Consider the following 16,339-nt stretch of genomic DNA (forward strand, 5'->3'; position numbering starts at 1 on the left):
AATAACTAGAGTGGTACAACAATAAATTCGATCAGACAGAAGAAAGAATCCACAGATTTGAATATAAAGTAGTTGAAATTGCTCTGTCAGTCAGGGGGTCACTGATTGGCGCTAATTTGCTGCCATAAAAATCCATCTTTAATTTTTGAAATGAAATTTCTGGTGTTATATGAAACTATGAGTATCACTGATTTTTTCTTTTTTTAAGATTTTATTTATTTATATAACACAGAGATCACAAGTAGGCAGAGAGGCAGGCAGAGGGCGGGGGGGGGAGCAGGCCTCTTGCTGAGCAGAGAGCCCAACGCATGGCTCGATCCCAGGACCCTGCGATTGTGACCTGAGCTGAAGGCAGAGGCTTAACCCACTGCGCCACCCAGGTGCCTCTCACTGAGTGTTTTAAATTTTTAAAAATCCTCATACTTTGTTTTTTTTTTTTTAAATAAACTTTATGATAATACATATTGGAAAATTAATTCATTAAACATATAATAGAGCCTTTAAAAGAACTGCTCAGTTTTCGGAGCAGAAAGAAAAATGAATCAAGAAAAATGAACATGGGCGCCTGGGTGGCTCAGTGGGTTAAGCCGCTGCCTTCGGCTCAGGTCATGATCTCAGGGTCCTGGGATCGAGTCCCACATCGGGCTCTCTGCTCAGCAGGGAGCCTGCTTCCCTCTCTCTCTCTGCCTGCCTCTCTGTCTACTTGTGATCTCTGTCTGTCAAATAAATAAATAAAATCTTTGGAAAAAAAAAAAAAATGAACAGTGCCTGGGGACCTATAGTACACCATCAAGCATACTATCATGGGCATTAGAGAGTCCCAGAAGGGAGAAGAGAGAGAGAAAGAAAGGACAGGGCAGAAAAATTATTTGAAGACATAATAGCCATAAACATCCCAAACTTGATCCAAGATAGGAATCTACGTGTGTAGAAATTTCAGTGAACTCTAAGCAAGATAAACTGAATGAGATTTACTCGGAGATGTATTACAATGAAACTTTTGAGTGACAAAGACCGAATTCTTGAAAGCAGCTAAAAAACAAGTGACTTGGCCTGTATAAGGAATCCTCAATAAGATCAATAGCCAATTTTTCATCAGCCAAAAGATACTGGGATGATCTATTTAAGAAATTTAATAACTTTGGGGGCACCTGAGTGGCTTAGTCTATTAAATGTCTGACTTCAGCTCAGGTCAGGATCCCAGAGTCCTTGGATCAGGCCCCTAGTTGGGCCCCATGCTCAGCGGGAAGTCTGTATCTCCTCCCTCTCCCACTGCTTCCCACCCCCACTTGTGCTTTCTTTCTCTCTCAAATGGATAAATACCATCTTTTAAAATAAATTTAAAAAAAGAAATTAAATAACTTTAAACCAGGAATTTTATATATGGCAAAATTTTCCTTGAAAGATGAAGAGAAAAAAAATGAGGGAAAAAAAATAAAAATGAAGAGGAAGCGAAGCATTTCCAGATTTAAAAGCTAAGTGAGTTTGTCAGCAGTAGACCTGCCCTATGGGAAATGCTAAAGTGAGTCTTTCAGGCTGAAACAAAAGGGCACTGGATAGTAACCTCAAGCCATATGAAGAAATAAAGATCCCTGGTGGTTAAGGTAACCACATAGGTAAATATAAAAAAGCAAGTATTACTATGTTGTGGTTTGTGTTTTCTCTTTTTTGTTTCCTATATGTTTTAAAAGGCAAATCCATAAAATAATAATTATAAATATGTATAAACAGGCACACAGTGTATAAAGATATAATTTATAAAAATAACATAAAGATGGTTTCTCACAGAATTGCCATATGACCCAGCAATTCCATTTCTAGGTATATATCCGGAAATAGGAAATTATATGGCACCTGGGTTTCAAATAAACCTGGATTCAGGTTCCAGCCTTAAACCACTTCATGTGACTCTGAACAAATTACCTGATTTCTCTAAGCCTCAGGATCATAACCTAGGAAATGATAATAATACCTACCTTGTGGAATTTTTATGGGGATTAAATGGAATAATGTTTAAGAAACACTGAGCACAGAGAAGTAATCAATTTGAATGTTGTTGTTACTAATAAAAATATTTAAAGGGTAGTTAGAAAAATGAGGTTTTAGAAAACCTGGTCTTCCCTATCCTGACTTTTGGCTTTTTTCTAAAATACTTGGTTCAGTGCCTTTTTTCCTGGGGACCCTCGTACGTTCTGCAAGAGGTAGTGATGAACCGATTCGCAAATTTGGAGCCCAGCCTTCTGGGCTCCAGAAACATGAGATAAGTTATGCAGAAACACAGGGGTTCTGAGAAGCAATTGTTTCTTTCCAGGGACAATTGCAAACTTTACAGCTCAGCACCAACTCCCTTTGGCAGTGGTAAAGGCTTTCATTTTCAAATTTTTATGTCGTATGTTATTAATGAGCAGTATACTTTGTTTGATTTTATTGTTGTTAATAAATAAATTCTTACAAAAAATAAAAAATAAAATGCTACATAAATGGTAAAGACAATCAAAACAGTAGGATGAATCCTTCTCCATACAATTCCCCACCCCCCCGCAGAATTCAAGGTAGCTTTTCCTTTGTGGATCTGGGGAAGGTATAGGAATATATCAAAGTCCCCAAAGGTATTAGAGTAAAGCTGGTGCTAATAATCTTTAATATTTTAACCTATGGTTTTTGTATAATGAAACTTAACTGAGTAAAGCATACTTCTATATCACATTGCTTATACCCTTGAAAATTACCAGTGATTTTGATTTTTTTTTAACCACTCCTGTAAGAATTGAACAATTATGGTATGATTTCTTTTTTTATATTTAGTATATGTGTGTGATCATAATTTTATGTACATGTGTCAGAATGGCATAAAAATCATCAAATTTTTTCAAGTATTTTAACAATTAAGGTGAAATTCACATAACATCCGGTTAATCATTTTAAAATGTACAATTCAATGACATTTAGTGTATTAACAATGTTGTGCAACCACCACCCAAAATACTTTTTATTTATTTATTTTTAAAGATTTTATTTATTTATTTGACACAGAGAGATCACAAGTAGACAAAGAGGCAGGCAGAGAGGGAGCAGGAAGCAGGCTCCCCACTGAGCAGAGATTCCTGATGCAGGGCTCCATCCCAGGACCCTGAAATCATGACCTGAGCCGAAGGCAGAGGCTTAAACCCACTGAGCCACCCAGGCACCACCACCCCCAAAAAATACTTTTTTTTTTTTTTAAAGATTTTATTTATTTATTTGACAGAGAGAGATCACAAGTAGACAGAGAGGCAGGCAGAGAGAGAGAGTGAGAGGGAAGCAGGCTCCCTGCTGAGCAGAGAGCCCAATGCGGGACTCGATCCCAGGACCCTGAGATCATGACCTGAGCCGAAGGCAGAGGCTTAACCCACTGAGCCACCCAGGCGCCCCCCAAAAAATACTTTTATTGCAAAAGAATTGTTGGGGCGCCTGCATGGTCCTGCTGGTATAGGGCTTTTCCCTTCCAGGTTAATGGGTGGCTCTACCAAGTGTTTGGTCCTAGAGCCCTGTTGGTCCTAGCAGGGTGCACATTCTTAGTGCCCTGAGCCCTTGGAACTGGCTGAAGTTGAGGTTGGTGGTGGTCTTCTCATCTTAGAACAAGCCTTCCTGGTAGAAGTAGCTGAGTCAGGGCGCCTGGGTGGTTCAGTGGGTTAAGCCTCTGCTGTCAGCTTGGGTCATGATCTCAGGGTCCTGGGATCGAGCCCTGCATCGGGCTCTCTGCTTGGCGGGGAGCCTTCTTCCCCAACCTCTCTGTGCCTGCCTCTCTGCCTTCTTGTGATCTATCTCACTCTCTCTCTCTCAAATAAATAAAATCTTAAAAAAAAAAAGAAGAAGAAGAAGAAGTAACTGAATCAGGCCTGAACTCCCAACCCCCATCCCTGACTCTAGAGTCCTTATATCTGTGCTCCATCAAGCTGCCACTTGTGGGGGCCTTAGGACTTTACGTGGTAGAGCGAGCCAGTGTTCTAGGAGAATTTGAAGGCATGTACACTTGTTTTTAGGCTGTCCAGGGTCATTGTCATGGATGTGAAGCAACGGCCAGATAACTCTTATAAAGTATTTAAGAACAAAGTGAGAGCAGGACAGGAGAGGTGAAACCAGTGCTCCTAATAGGGCTGCAGAGCTCCTTATGTGTGCTCACAGAGCTTCCCAGGAGCCCTCTGTGCCCACTGCCTGCGTGAATGTGTGTGCAGGTAGCGCTGTCAAGGCTGATGCGAAGGCATTTCTGCATTGGGTTGGACCCACACAGGCCATGATGATGTGATTTGGTGCAGTGACTACATATATACAGTCTTTCTCCGTACCAGAATATTTAGTCCTTTGGAATTGAATGATTTTTGTGGGGAAAAAGGTCTTTCGTGCCATACTGATAAAACCCTTCATTTTTGTTGTCCTCCCTACAATACACTGGTTGTTCAGGAATTTTATAATATAGCATCATTTCTCTGACTTGGATTCAGAATGGTCAGGAGGTATTTGAAGGACTTCACCAAATTTAGAATTTTGACAACTGTTCTGTGCCAGTACTGATACTAAACCATAGGCTGCAGAAGGAGTTAAATTGTACTGTTAGTATTCATGCCATGCCATGCAGCTATGTCATTGCTAAGAGCTCATCTGAATGATTTGGAGTGAGCTTAGCCACAGAGATAATTCTAGGGGTTTTTTTGGTTTTTTGTTTTTTTTTTTTTTGTTGGTTTTTTGTTTTTAAGGAGAATCAGAGATAGACAATATAAAAAGTTGGAGAAATGTTCAGAAAGGTAGGAGAGTGAGACTTTTACAGAACTATAAGTAAAAAATGGCTTCTGCTGATCATTTTGACCCATGTAAAATAAAACATTGCCCATGACTTTGTTTTCCTCTCAGGGTGTTACTAATATTGACTTACATTAATATATACAACATTTTATGTTTCAGAAGTTGGACTTTATAGAGTCTGATAGTTCCTGTTCCTCTGAAGCACTTTCAAAAAAAGAACTCTCTGCTGAAGAGCTGTATAAGCGACTCGAGAAACTCATTATCGAGGACAAAGCGAATGATGAACAGATCTTTGACTGGGTAGAGGTATAGAGATTATGTCACCTTCCCTGGTATCTCTGCAAGAACGATTCTTGTAGGAACACTTACATTCACGTACAGGCAAACCTCAGAGAGAGTGCGGGCTCGGTTCCAGACCACAATAAAGCGAATACTATAATAAAGCGAGTCAAATTAATTTTTTGTTTTCTCAGTGCATATGAAAGTTATGTTCACACAATGCTGTAGTCTGTTAAGTCTGTAATAGCATTATACCTAAAAAAGTACATAGAATCTTAAATACTTTATTGCTAAAAAATGCTACCCATTCATCCTCTGAGCTTTCAGTGAGTCATAATTGCTGATCACAGTTCATTATAACAAATACAGTATAATAAAAAAAGTTCAAAATACTGTGAGAATTATCCAGATGTGACACACAGAAGTGAGCAAATACTGTTGGGTAAATGGCGCTGACAGAATTGCTCAATGCAGGGTTGCCGTAAACTTTCAATTTGTAAAAAACACAATATCACTGAATTACATAAACAATAAAACAAAGATGCCTGTATCTTCCCTTCCACTTCATAGGAGTATTTAACCTTAATGAAGTTACTTCTTATTCTTTCACGTATGTGTATTTGAAACTATAAGACTTTTTTTATCTTTATAAGATTTACAGTTTTTTATAAGGTCAAGTAAAACTACTCCAAACAGAAGCCATTTTTCTGGGTCTATCATTAGTTTAGGATAGACCCTACATTTTACTATTCAAAAAAGACATATTTGGGGCACCTGCATGGTTCAGTCAGTTAAGCACATGCATTCAGCTCAGGTCATGATTCCCGGGTCCTGAGATCAGTCCCACGTCAGGCTCTCTGCTCAGCAGGAGTCTGCCATCCCTCTCTGTTCTCCTCTCTCTCTCTCTTCTCAAATAAATAAATAAAAATCTTTATTAGAAAAAAGACATTTTTCCTAAATTTTCCTGCATTTTAAATACCGTTCTGGATGAAATTAATAAATAATATGTAATTGTTCTGAATTATGTTGGCTTTCATCTTCATAGTAATTCTCCCTTCTGAAAATTTTATACCTTTCATGTGGAATCTGTTGATCATGTCTCTTTTTAATCTTCTACTGTTTTCCTTCAGTGATTCTTGTTTATGTAAGTATGTTTTACTGTACACATTTTCCATGGGATCATATAATCAAGTTGAAAGAGAGTCATGGAGGACTAATCTGGTCCTTTCCCTCTTGGATAAATCCTTTTTTTATACTCCTTGTAATGGGTTGTTCTTTTTTTTTTTTTTTTTTTTTTTTAGATTATATTTATTTATTTGACAGAGATCACAAGTAGGCGGGGGGGGGGGGGAGCAGGCTCCCCGCTGAGCAGAGAGCCCGATGTGGGGCTTGATTCCAGGACCCTGGGATCACGACCCGAGCCAAAGGCAGAGGCTTTAACACACTGAGCCACCCAGGCGCCCCTGGGTTGTTCATTCTTTGTCTACTTTAGGCATTGAGAAATAGTGAAACTTCTGACAATTTTTTTTTTTTTTTTTCCTCCATGTCTATTCAGGGTAGTAAATCTATCCTGTCACCTAGTTGGGAATCTTTTAATTAATTGTAATAGTTTGCTGTTATATATCCCTGTCTCCCTCTCTAGGTTCTCTCATCCTTTCTTAAAATCTTGATATCCAGACTCTTGTTTAGTTACTCTTATACAAACATAGCCTGGATTTTCAGTATCACTCTCACAAGTGACATGTGCAAATTGAACATGATTGCCAGATGTGATGCAACAGTGTGGAGTTAGGCAGTGCTGTCATGTTTTTTGTTTTGGACTCTGTGCTCACCACACTGAACTCAGATTGCTCTTTCAGTGATAGAGTACCCTTTCTTCTATGTTCTACTATTTAGTCATCTGTGCCACCTACAACTTTAACGCATTTAGTTTTGGAACCAGAACGGGCCTTTAAAAATTATTTCTGCTTATGTTCATCTTCTTAAACTTAGATACAAGTTTTTGTCTATCAGGACATTTTAGATTCTGACTTTGATCATAAAATTTCCTTGCCATCTTTTTCACTTTGTGTCTTCCTTGCATTTCATTAATATGTCAACTTTATCTTCATCCAAGTTGTGGGTAAAATATGTGAATGGGGCAAATTAGCTTCCTTTTAGGAGCAAGATCCCACCTCTACCCCCATGGACACTTCCAGCTGTTAATATGTTTATTATTTCACATCATTTTACTGTCTATCTCATCTCTTCATCTTGCCCACAAGGGTACAGCTGCCATTACAGAATTGGTCAGAAGCCTTGCTGAAGTCCAGGGGATATATACTTATATCCATCTGAGCTACCGTATACTAATAAAATCAGAGAAGGCAAGGAGGTTAGTTTAGCGTCACTTGTTTTTCATGTACTGACTTACTCCTCTTGGCATAACCACCTCTTTCCTCCCTAAGACTTTTAAGTCATTTTATGTGGTAGTTTGTTGTAGGAGTTAGCATAGAATCAGCACCAGCCTTTCTGGTATGTTATTGACATGCCTTATTTTCTGTTTTTAAAAAATCCAGTCAGGGGCCCCCCTGGGTGGCTCAGTCCTTTAAGCAGCTGCCTAAGGCTCAGGTCATGAGCCCAGGGTAATGAAATTGAGCCCCACTTCAGGCTCCCTGCTCAGTGGGGGGGTCTGCTGCTCCCTCTCTCCCTCTGCCCTTCCTGCTTGCTCGTGCCCACTATCTCTCTCACACTCTCTCTCTCAGGTAAATAAAATCTTTTTAAAATAATAGAAATCCAGTCAGTGTTTACATATTTAACGTTACTTTCTTTTGCCATAGGTTTTTCATAGATCACCATCATTTCAGCCATTTGGTCTTTTATGTTCTCATATATTACAAAATGAGGCTATTTTCACCTCTTCATCAATGTCAGGCTTCATTTTTTTATATCACTATTGATTCTGCCTATTCTAGACCAATAGTTATTCTCCTCACAGAGAAGACAAAGGGTAAATTTCACAATGTAGATTATGCTAATAAAGATGCCTTTTTTAAAAGGAGAGAAAAACCAAAAATGTAATAGTAGCTGAACTCATAGTACATGAAGAAATTTGTTGCTCTGTGTCTGGTACCAGAATTATGTACATCTGAGTTTACTTATTCAGCAGACCCACCTGCCTTCTTGTTCTTGCCCATTTTTGTTAATATCTTTGCTTAATCTGGGGTACTTGGGTGGCTTAGTCGGTTAAGCGTCTGCCTTCAGCTCAGGTCATGATTCCAGGGTCCTGGGATCGAGTCCTGTATCAGGCTCCCTGCTCAGTGAAGAGCGTGTTTCTCCCTCTGCCTCTTCTGCTCCCCGTGCTTGTGCATGCTCGTTCGCGCTCTCAAATAAAGAAATAAAATCTTAAAAAAAAAAAAAAGATCTTTGCTTAAATCTATAGTGTTTTCAACACTATTCTTCAGGTCTAGTCTATTCTTAAATATTAGAATTACAACATTTAGCTTTATTTGGTAGAAGCAATATGCAGTTTGTTTCTTTTTTTTAAAGATTTTATTTATTTATTTGACAGAGATCACAGGTAGGCAGAGAGGCAGGCAGAGAGACACGAGGAAGTAGGCTCCCTGCTGAGCAGAGAGCCCAATGTGGGGCTTGATGTTTGAGGTTAAACGTCTCACCAAGTGATGTTTGAGGTTAAATATTCAGCAGAGGGAGAGCTGCTAGTTAATCTGTGTCAGTTTTAATATTCATAAACATTTAAATGATCTCTGAATATCTTTGAAATTCTTAATTTCTAACACAGGTTTATAGTGACATCCTAAGTTTTTTTCCTGGCCATTTTAAGCCTGACCCAGTGGAAAATACTATGCTGTGCTATTAAAAGAAGCTGAGACAAGCATTAATTCTGTTCACAGGCATAAGGAACATAAACTTGGAAAAGTATTTTAAATACCTGCCTAGAAAATGTCTCCTTTTGTTTGTGTTTTGCTATTCATCTGGCATAGTACAGCGTTTTTGTTTTTGTTTTAATTTTTTTTTGAGGATTTTTAATTTTATTCATTTATTTGACAGAGATTACAAGTAGGCAGCGAGGCAGGCATAGAAAGAGGGGGGGAAACAGCCTCCTGGCTGAGCAGAGAGCCCGATTCGGGGCTTGATCCCAGGACCCTGAGATCATGACCTGAGCCGAAGGCAGAGGCTTAACCCACTGAGTCACTCAGGCGCCCCTGGCATAGTATAGCGTTTTATAGCAAGATAAGAAGATAAGATCTTAAGAGAAACTAAAACAAATTTGAGGCCCATTTACTCTACTAAGTATTTCTAAATACATTTTTTTCTGCCATCCTTAGAAAAGAGTAACATTTTTCTCACCACCACCTGAAAGATTTGAGACAATGCTTGAGTTTAATCTCTAGTTCACATTAAAGTTAAGATAAAAAAGCAGTGTTAGCACATCTAAAATTCATTGCACACTACTCAGAAAAGTAGTTTCTAAGACACACTGTAGTGAGATCGTCTGAATATGTTATTTATTGAGGAAGAAAATGTTTTTAAATGGTTGTACTTCCAGATGCGTATGGTGCACAACACTGTATAGTTGAGCAGAACACAGGCAGCAGTCAGCTCTCTGAAACCCGAATGCCGCCACCTCGAGTATTTTCAGACAGAACCAGTGGTAGCACAAGTATTTCCCTGTGAATCAAGATTAATTTTTACAAGAATGTTGAATGTGACCCCATTTGTCCCTAGTGCCAGATGAGACCTGCTTTAAGAGAAATAATTTCTCTGATGTAAGGGGACTTTTAACTGTTCCATTTACTTTTGATTTCAGGCTAATCTAGATGAAAGCCAGATGAGTTCACCTACATTCCTTAGAGCTTTAATGACAGCCGTTTGTAAAGCAGCTATTATAGGTAAGTAACATTTCTGAAGGCAGCTCTTAACATCTGAAATCCCTGGTATGTTAACTGCTGATGATATGGGTCTGAGTCTATATGGCCTTCAGCTTTTGCCCTGTGAAACTCATTTTCTTGTGCAAATGGGTGCCGTTTCTGTCTCCAATGCCTGGCTGTCTCAAGCAAGGGGATAATTAGCTGCCGTGCCTGTAGAAAGCCCAGATCGGAGCAGCTACCCTGTGCCTTGTGTTCTTCTAGTTCAGGAAGAAAGTGAGTGCATGCCGCTTGGGCGGTTTTCTACTCTGCTGGGTGTGGTTTTATCTTCACCTTTCACCTCCAGTACGTGAAGCCTCCTCTGTCTTTCACTCAAGAGTTATAATGAATGGGTTGAATATTCTTTTTTTTTTTTAATAGATTTTATGTATTTATTTGGCAGCGATCACAAGTAGGCAGAGAGGCAGGCAGAGAGAGAAGGGGGGGGGAAGCAGGCTCCCCGCTGAGCAGCTGAGCAGAGAGCCCGATGCGGGGCTCGATCCCAGGACCCTGAGATCATGACCTGAGTCGAAGGCAGTGGCTTAACCCACTGAGCCACCCAGGCACCCCTGGGTTGAATATTCTTAACCTAGAATCAAGGAAGGATTTCTCATCTCAAGAGAGAAGCCATTTTATATAAAAACATACACAAGGAAAGAAAACAATTGTTTCTTTTGCTTTATGTTGATCTTAGATGATATGACAGTGTCACTGAATGCTAATCACATAGGTGGATAGGGTTAGGGCGGGCACAAACCCTGCTTACCTCAGCCGTGTATAGTATTTAACAGTATTGAATGAGATCATGCACCTAGCCTCAGGTAGAAATTCACATTTCTATTGCTGCAATGGAGAAGAAAATCCTGTCAGTTCAGAAGTTGTTCAGAATTCCAGGTCTGTCATCATTTTAGAAGATAGCTTCAGAATTATATTTTAAGATTTTCTGTAGAAGAATATTCAGTGTTAGGTCTTTAATGAGGTTAATAACAAGCTGCTAATAGAAAGTCTTTATAAAAAATGTCATAAGTCATTTTTACTATCTATGGAACTGTAAGACTGGTGTTTGGGGTTTTCCTGGAGTTTATTTGTTTTTGTTTTTAAAGATTTATTTATTTATTTTAGAGACAGTGAGCACGAGCGAGCGGGGGGGGGGGGGGGGGGGGAGGCAGAGGGATAGGGACACGCTGAGCACAGAGCCCAGTGCAGGGCTTGATCTCATGACCCTGAGATCATGACCTGAGCTGAAATCAAGAGTTGAACACTCAGAGATCATGACCTGAGCTGAAATCAAGAGTTGAACACTCAACTGATTGAGCCACGCAGGCGCTCTGTAAGGCTGGTGTTTCAAAATCACAATTTAAGGGTGCATGGTGGCTCAGTCAAGTGACCAACTCTTGATTTCAGTTCAGATCATAATCTCAGGGTCATGAGATTGAGCCCTGTGTTGGGCTCCTTGCTCAGTAGGGAGTAGGGAGTTTGCTGGAGATTCCGTCTCTCTCCCTCTGCCCCTCCTCCCCCACCCCGTGCTCACTCACACGCTCTCTCAAAGTAAATATTTTAAAAAATAAAAATCACAGTTGGAAAGTATAAAAGCTGCTTTAAAAAACAAGGTTGTGTCCCAGTGCTAACTTACAGAAGAAATAAAACCTCATGCTTCTTGGCGGTGAGGATGATTTCCTCAGCCTCTTTTTACTGTGCCTTTACCCCAGAAGGCTTAGATTGTATATGTTGTTTGCCACTGTTGGAGTTAGTCCTCACCCTCCTAGTAACAATAACATGGTTCTGTTTTACCCTTCTAAAAAGATTAGCATGAACTATCACTTTAATTTCTTTTTAATGTTTCTTTTGTAGTTTGGAATGTCACAAAACCACTGTCCATGTTTCATTATGATTAAAGATAACAAATTTGGTGCACTTATTTTGAGGGAACCCAGCACTCAAAATACATTACCCCTCCAAGTATTTTTACTATTTCAGGAAGAATATCCCATTAATAAATTCAGAATATCTTAGATTTCAAAATCTTTTCCTTGGACCCCCTTGCTTCCACTTTCCTTGTAGTCGTGTCTTATCAACTCAGAAAATTTGAAATGGCTGCGCATTAACTCCTTAAATGTAACATTTAGCTCTTGTATCACCTGTAGCCGACTGTTCTACCTTCCGAGTGGACACTGCTGTTATCAAGCAGAGAGTGCCGATCTTACTCAAGTACCTAGACTCAGATACAGAGAAGGAACTGCAAGCACTTTATGCACTACAGGCATCAATAGTAAAACTTGATCAACCTGCCAGTAAGTTTATCTCTTAAAATTAATGCAACCAGTGGGGAAGATTTATGATGCTTTGATGGGTTTTGAATAGTAAATAATAAAATAATCACTACTAACAAAAACTCAGATAACCAACAACTTGAATAAACCTGAATTTTTAATGTACTTTTGTGAGAAAACAGTAGTAAAACTAGTTTGTATTAGAGACTTAATCCTCATTGTAGGGCAAATCTGCCTAACTGATGGGAATATATCTGTACCGTGCAGTATGGTACAGTATATTCACTTGAGCACTGTGAATGTGACTATTGTGACTAAGGAGCTTAATTTTAAACTATTTAATTTAAATGTAAATAACTCACATGGTTAGTGGCTACACTCTTGGATAATGCAGACCATCCTGGTGATAGCATACATGCATTACAGTCTTTTACCTTCTTTGACACAGGTTTTAGTAATTAGAGAGGATGATACTCTTCAGAATCCTCAGACACCCAACAGAGACATTAAGGTGTTTTAGACTAATTTTCACTTCAGGGTTATGATGAATTCTTTGCTAACCAGACAAATAAGGTAACCTGGACCACCCAAGTCTTAGTGATACTGGTAAATTAACTGAATTATATTAAGTCTTGAATATTCAATTGAAACTTGTGAAAGTAGAGGGCAATTTCAAAGAGGACATTGAAGTAACTCTTTGGTACTTCCTTAGGTTATATCTGCTGCTGGGCTTTCCTTCTTTGATAGTGCTGATGAATCCCTCTGGGAGATAAAGGAAAAGATCGAAACAAACAATCCTTAGGCTGTTAACTGAGGAGACATCTAAGTCTGAATCAGAGAATTGACTGACTTTGTTTTCTCTTTCTCAAGACCTTTGGAGGGTCATTTAACATCATGACTTCCCTTTTCTGTTCTTAGAAGGATGAGGACTCATTCACTTTTCAAGAGATGAAATTGATGCTATGTGCTCAGCCAGTCACATTAAAGTATCTCCCATAATTATCAGCTTTGATAATCCCTGGAGACATGTTTAATTTTAGATTTACCATCAGTAGAATCTTGACCACTTGTTTCCATTTCCCCATAGGCCAACCAAGGTTTAGAGAATGAAGTGATTTCAACTTAGCTTAACTAATAAAATTACAAAGATAAATCCAAAGAAAAGTTTTGATAATGACTCATTCTTTTTTTTTTTTTTTTTTTAAGATTTTATTTATTTATTTGACAGAGAGATCACAAGCAGGCAGAGAGGCAGGCAGAGAGAGGAGGAAGCAGGCTCCCTGCTGAGCAGAGAGCCCGATGCGGGGCTCGATCCCAGGACTCTGAGATCATGACCTGAGCCGAAGGCAGCGGCTTAACCCACTGAGCCACCCAGGCGCCCCGATAATGACTCATTCTAAGCCTAATATTTATTATCAATTATTGTTTATTCTGTTGCTTCCCTTCATTCACATGAATGGAGGCTGACTTTAAATGAACTTCAGAGCCCATAATGAAGGGATTAAAAATAAAGAATATATAACTTTATCAACTTTTTCTCTTTTTGAACAATAACATAAGCTAAGTTTCCACTATGGGAGCAAAACAGAAAATTAAATTTGCCCAGATCATCAGGGCATTGAAAACAACAGGCTTTTTTTTCCTCTGGATAAAATCCAGCAGAGATGGTTTTTACCCACGTTTTCCATATAAATTATTACGCTTTCCAATTTGAAAGCAACATTAGAAAGAGGAAAAGTATCTTCTGCCTTTTTCTTCCAAAATTTGTAAAAAGTATATATTTTTATTGTAAAATTTCAACCAGTATAGAATGCATAAAGAAGAAAATAAAGTTATTCTTGTATTTAATTTTTATAGTGTGTAGTTTGAGAACTACATAATATCAAACACCTCAGCACTATCAGAAAATAGTTCAGATTGAACAAAATAGTAGCAATAAAAATAATTTAGATTGCTTAAATCTTTTTCCTGTTCTTTATTTTTTTAAAAGATTTTATTTATTTAACAGACAGAGAGGGATCACAAGTAGGCAGAGAGGCAGGCAGAGAGCGGGGGAAGCAGGCTCCCCACTGAGCAGAGAGCCCAATGTGGGGCTCGATCCCAGTACCCTGAGATCACAACCCGAGCGGAAGGCAGAGCCTTAACCCACTAAGCCACCCAGGTGCCCCTTTCCTTTTCTTTAGACTAGTTATACAATACTATTATACAATAAAGAGGGAGTATGATAAATTGTTAGGGATATTCTTCTCTAGGGGGATTCATGTGCATTCATTCATTCATTCCTTGGAAATACAGTCTCTCCATCACAACTACAGCGCCTCCAGAACTGATGGTATATTTTCCGTCCTTGCAGATTTGCTACGGATGTTTTTTGATTGCCTATATGATGAGGAGGTGATCTCCGAGGATGCCTTCTACAAATGGGAGAGCAGCAAGGACCCTGCAGAGCAGAATGGGAAGGGTGTGGCTCTGAAATCTGTCACAGCGTTCTTCACGTGGCTGCGGGAAGCAGAAGAGGAGTCTGAGGATAACTAAAGCTTCAAATACACAAAACGAAACAAAAGAAACAATTTAAGTATTTTTTTAAAAAGTTTCACGTCTTCGCCAATCACAGTGCAGCAAGGCCAATTCTCGCAGAAATCCCCACGTGTGCACGAGTGGGAGAGGGGAAAGAGAAAAAAGGTGATCATGGAGGAAAAAGGTACTGGAAAAAAGTAAACTTCAAACCTGAGGGCGGGAGCACTAAAACCAAAATACATGTATTATTTATAGAAAATATTTTCTGTTTTAATCTTTTCTTTTTAAACAAGGACTCATACTTTAAAAAAAACACATCTGTTTAGCAGAAAAAAAAAGTTGAGAACTTTTAATTTATTTTAAGGACTGCAAATGCCAGTGTAATTTTTTAATTTGCAGTTTCTGTAAACAACTTGTATAATAGAAAAGCAGAGAAATAAATTTCCCTCCCCTTCAGATGCACCTCACGTTTGTTTTAAAGCATAGTAGTTAGTCCAGATTTAAGAAGGTTTGGGGTGAACAAGGTAAGAAAGATTTTTTTTTTTTTTTTTTTGGCATCAAATCTTTCTGCCTGCCTCTCAGCTTGCTTCAGAAAATTAAAAAAAAAAAAAATCACAATAGTAATCAAAACATACATAACCTTGGAACAGAAGGAAATGCTGTGGACCAGAGAACTCCAAGAATTGTTTGAAAAATTAAAAAAAAAAAAAAGTGCTACCCTGCGAAAAGTACTCTTAATACTTTTGAAATCTTTAGAGCAACTTTAAGGCTTGTAAATACATAGAACAAATATTTAAAAAAAAAAAAAACAAAAATTGACTCAATACTATTTCTTTTCACTTTCAAAATATAAAGAACAAAATAAAGACAAACATTGCAAGTTTAAAAGAAAGTAAAATGACTTCTCCTTTTGACAGCTGCTGCATGTGCGCCCATCTCTGGGAGGTGCTGTCTGGCTATTCGTTGTCTAATCCAAATCACTCCTGAGGGGTGTGTATGTGTGTGTGTGTGTGTATGTGTGTGTGTCTGTCTATCTGTCTGTCTACAGTCGGAAGAGGGCAAGCTACTTTGTGGGTAAGGAGGGAACTTGTATTTGGGTGGGAGAGCCCCTTGGGAAGTCCAGAGGAAGTTTCTTTCCACCTTCAGCTAGAAATGCATTCAGGATGGGAGCAAACCTAAGGGCAAGTTTTTAAATAACTTAATGTTCCCTTGTGTGTAGTGGGAGTAGGAAAACTAATCCATTTTGAAACTACCACTACCACTAATTTTAAGTCATCAATTACCTCTGATGCTTAAGAAACCCAAATATGTCTTCTAAAGAATGAAAGAAACCAAAGCTAAATTATGCTTTTTAAAAGTGGGTGTGGGATTTAAAACCAAACCAATACCATGTGTGACAATCACATTGTTCCTAACTTCAACTTCACTCAAGCCAGTCTGGTGAATATAAAACCAACTGTGTTTTAAGCCTATTTCTCCTACAGATACTGGAACACTGTGCTTTTTTTTTGTTTTTTCTGTTATGAAACTGCAGTCTCTGCAGAGGTTGTTCATTTCAGTTGTTTGTCAGCCGTCCCCCTACAAAAT

At 38.7% G+C, this 16,339-nt stretch overlaps 1 protein-coding gene across 18 annotated transcripts in view; it reads left to right on the forward strand.

The window, feature by feature from the left end:
• Positions 1 to 15,441, forward strand: part of EIF4G3 (eukaryotic translation initiation factor 4 gamma 3) — a 343,477-nt gene extending 328,036 nt beyond the window's left edge. For all 18 annotated transcript variants that reach the window (XM_047728162.1, XM_047728168.1, XM_047728169.1 and 15 more), the window contains 4 exons: positions 4,939 to 5,085; positions 9,869 to 9,950; positions 12,110 to 12,256; positions 14,589 to 15,441. In XM_047728162.1, the coding sequence (XP_047584118.1) occupies positions 4,939 to 5,085; positions 9,869 to 9,950; positions 12,110 to 12,256; positions 14,589 to 14,770 (558 nt within the window). In that variant the 3' untranslated portion in view covers positions 14,771 to 15,441. The remainder of the gene's footprint in view (positions 1 to 4,938; positions 5,086 to 9,868; positions 9,951 to 12,109; positions 12,257 to 14,588) is intronic.
• Positions 15,442 to 16,339: the final 898 nt, after the last annotated feature.

Source organism: Lutra lutra, chromosome 4 (genome assembly GCF_902655055.1).
Source record: "Lutra lutra chromosome 4, mLutLut1.2, whole genome shotgun sequence".
Taxonomy (NCBI): Eukaryota; Metazoa; Chordata; class Mammalia; order Carnivora; family Mustelidae; genus Lutra; species Lutra lutra.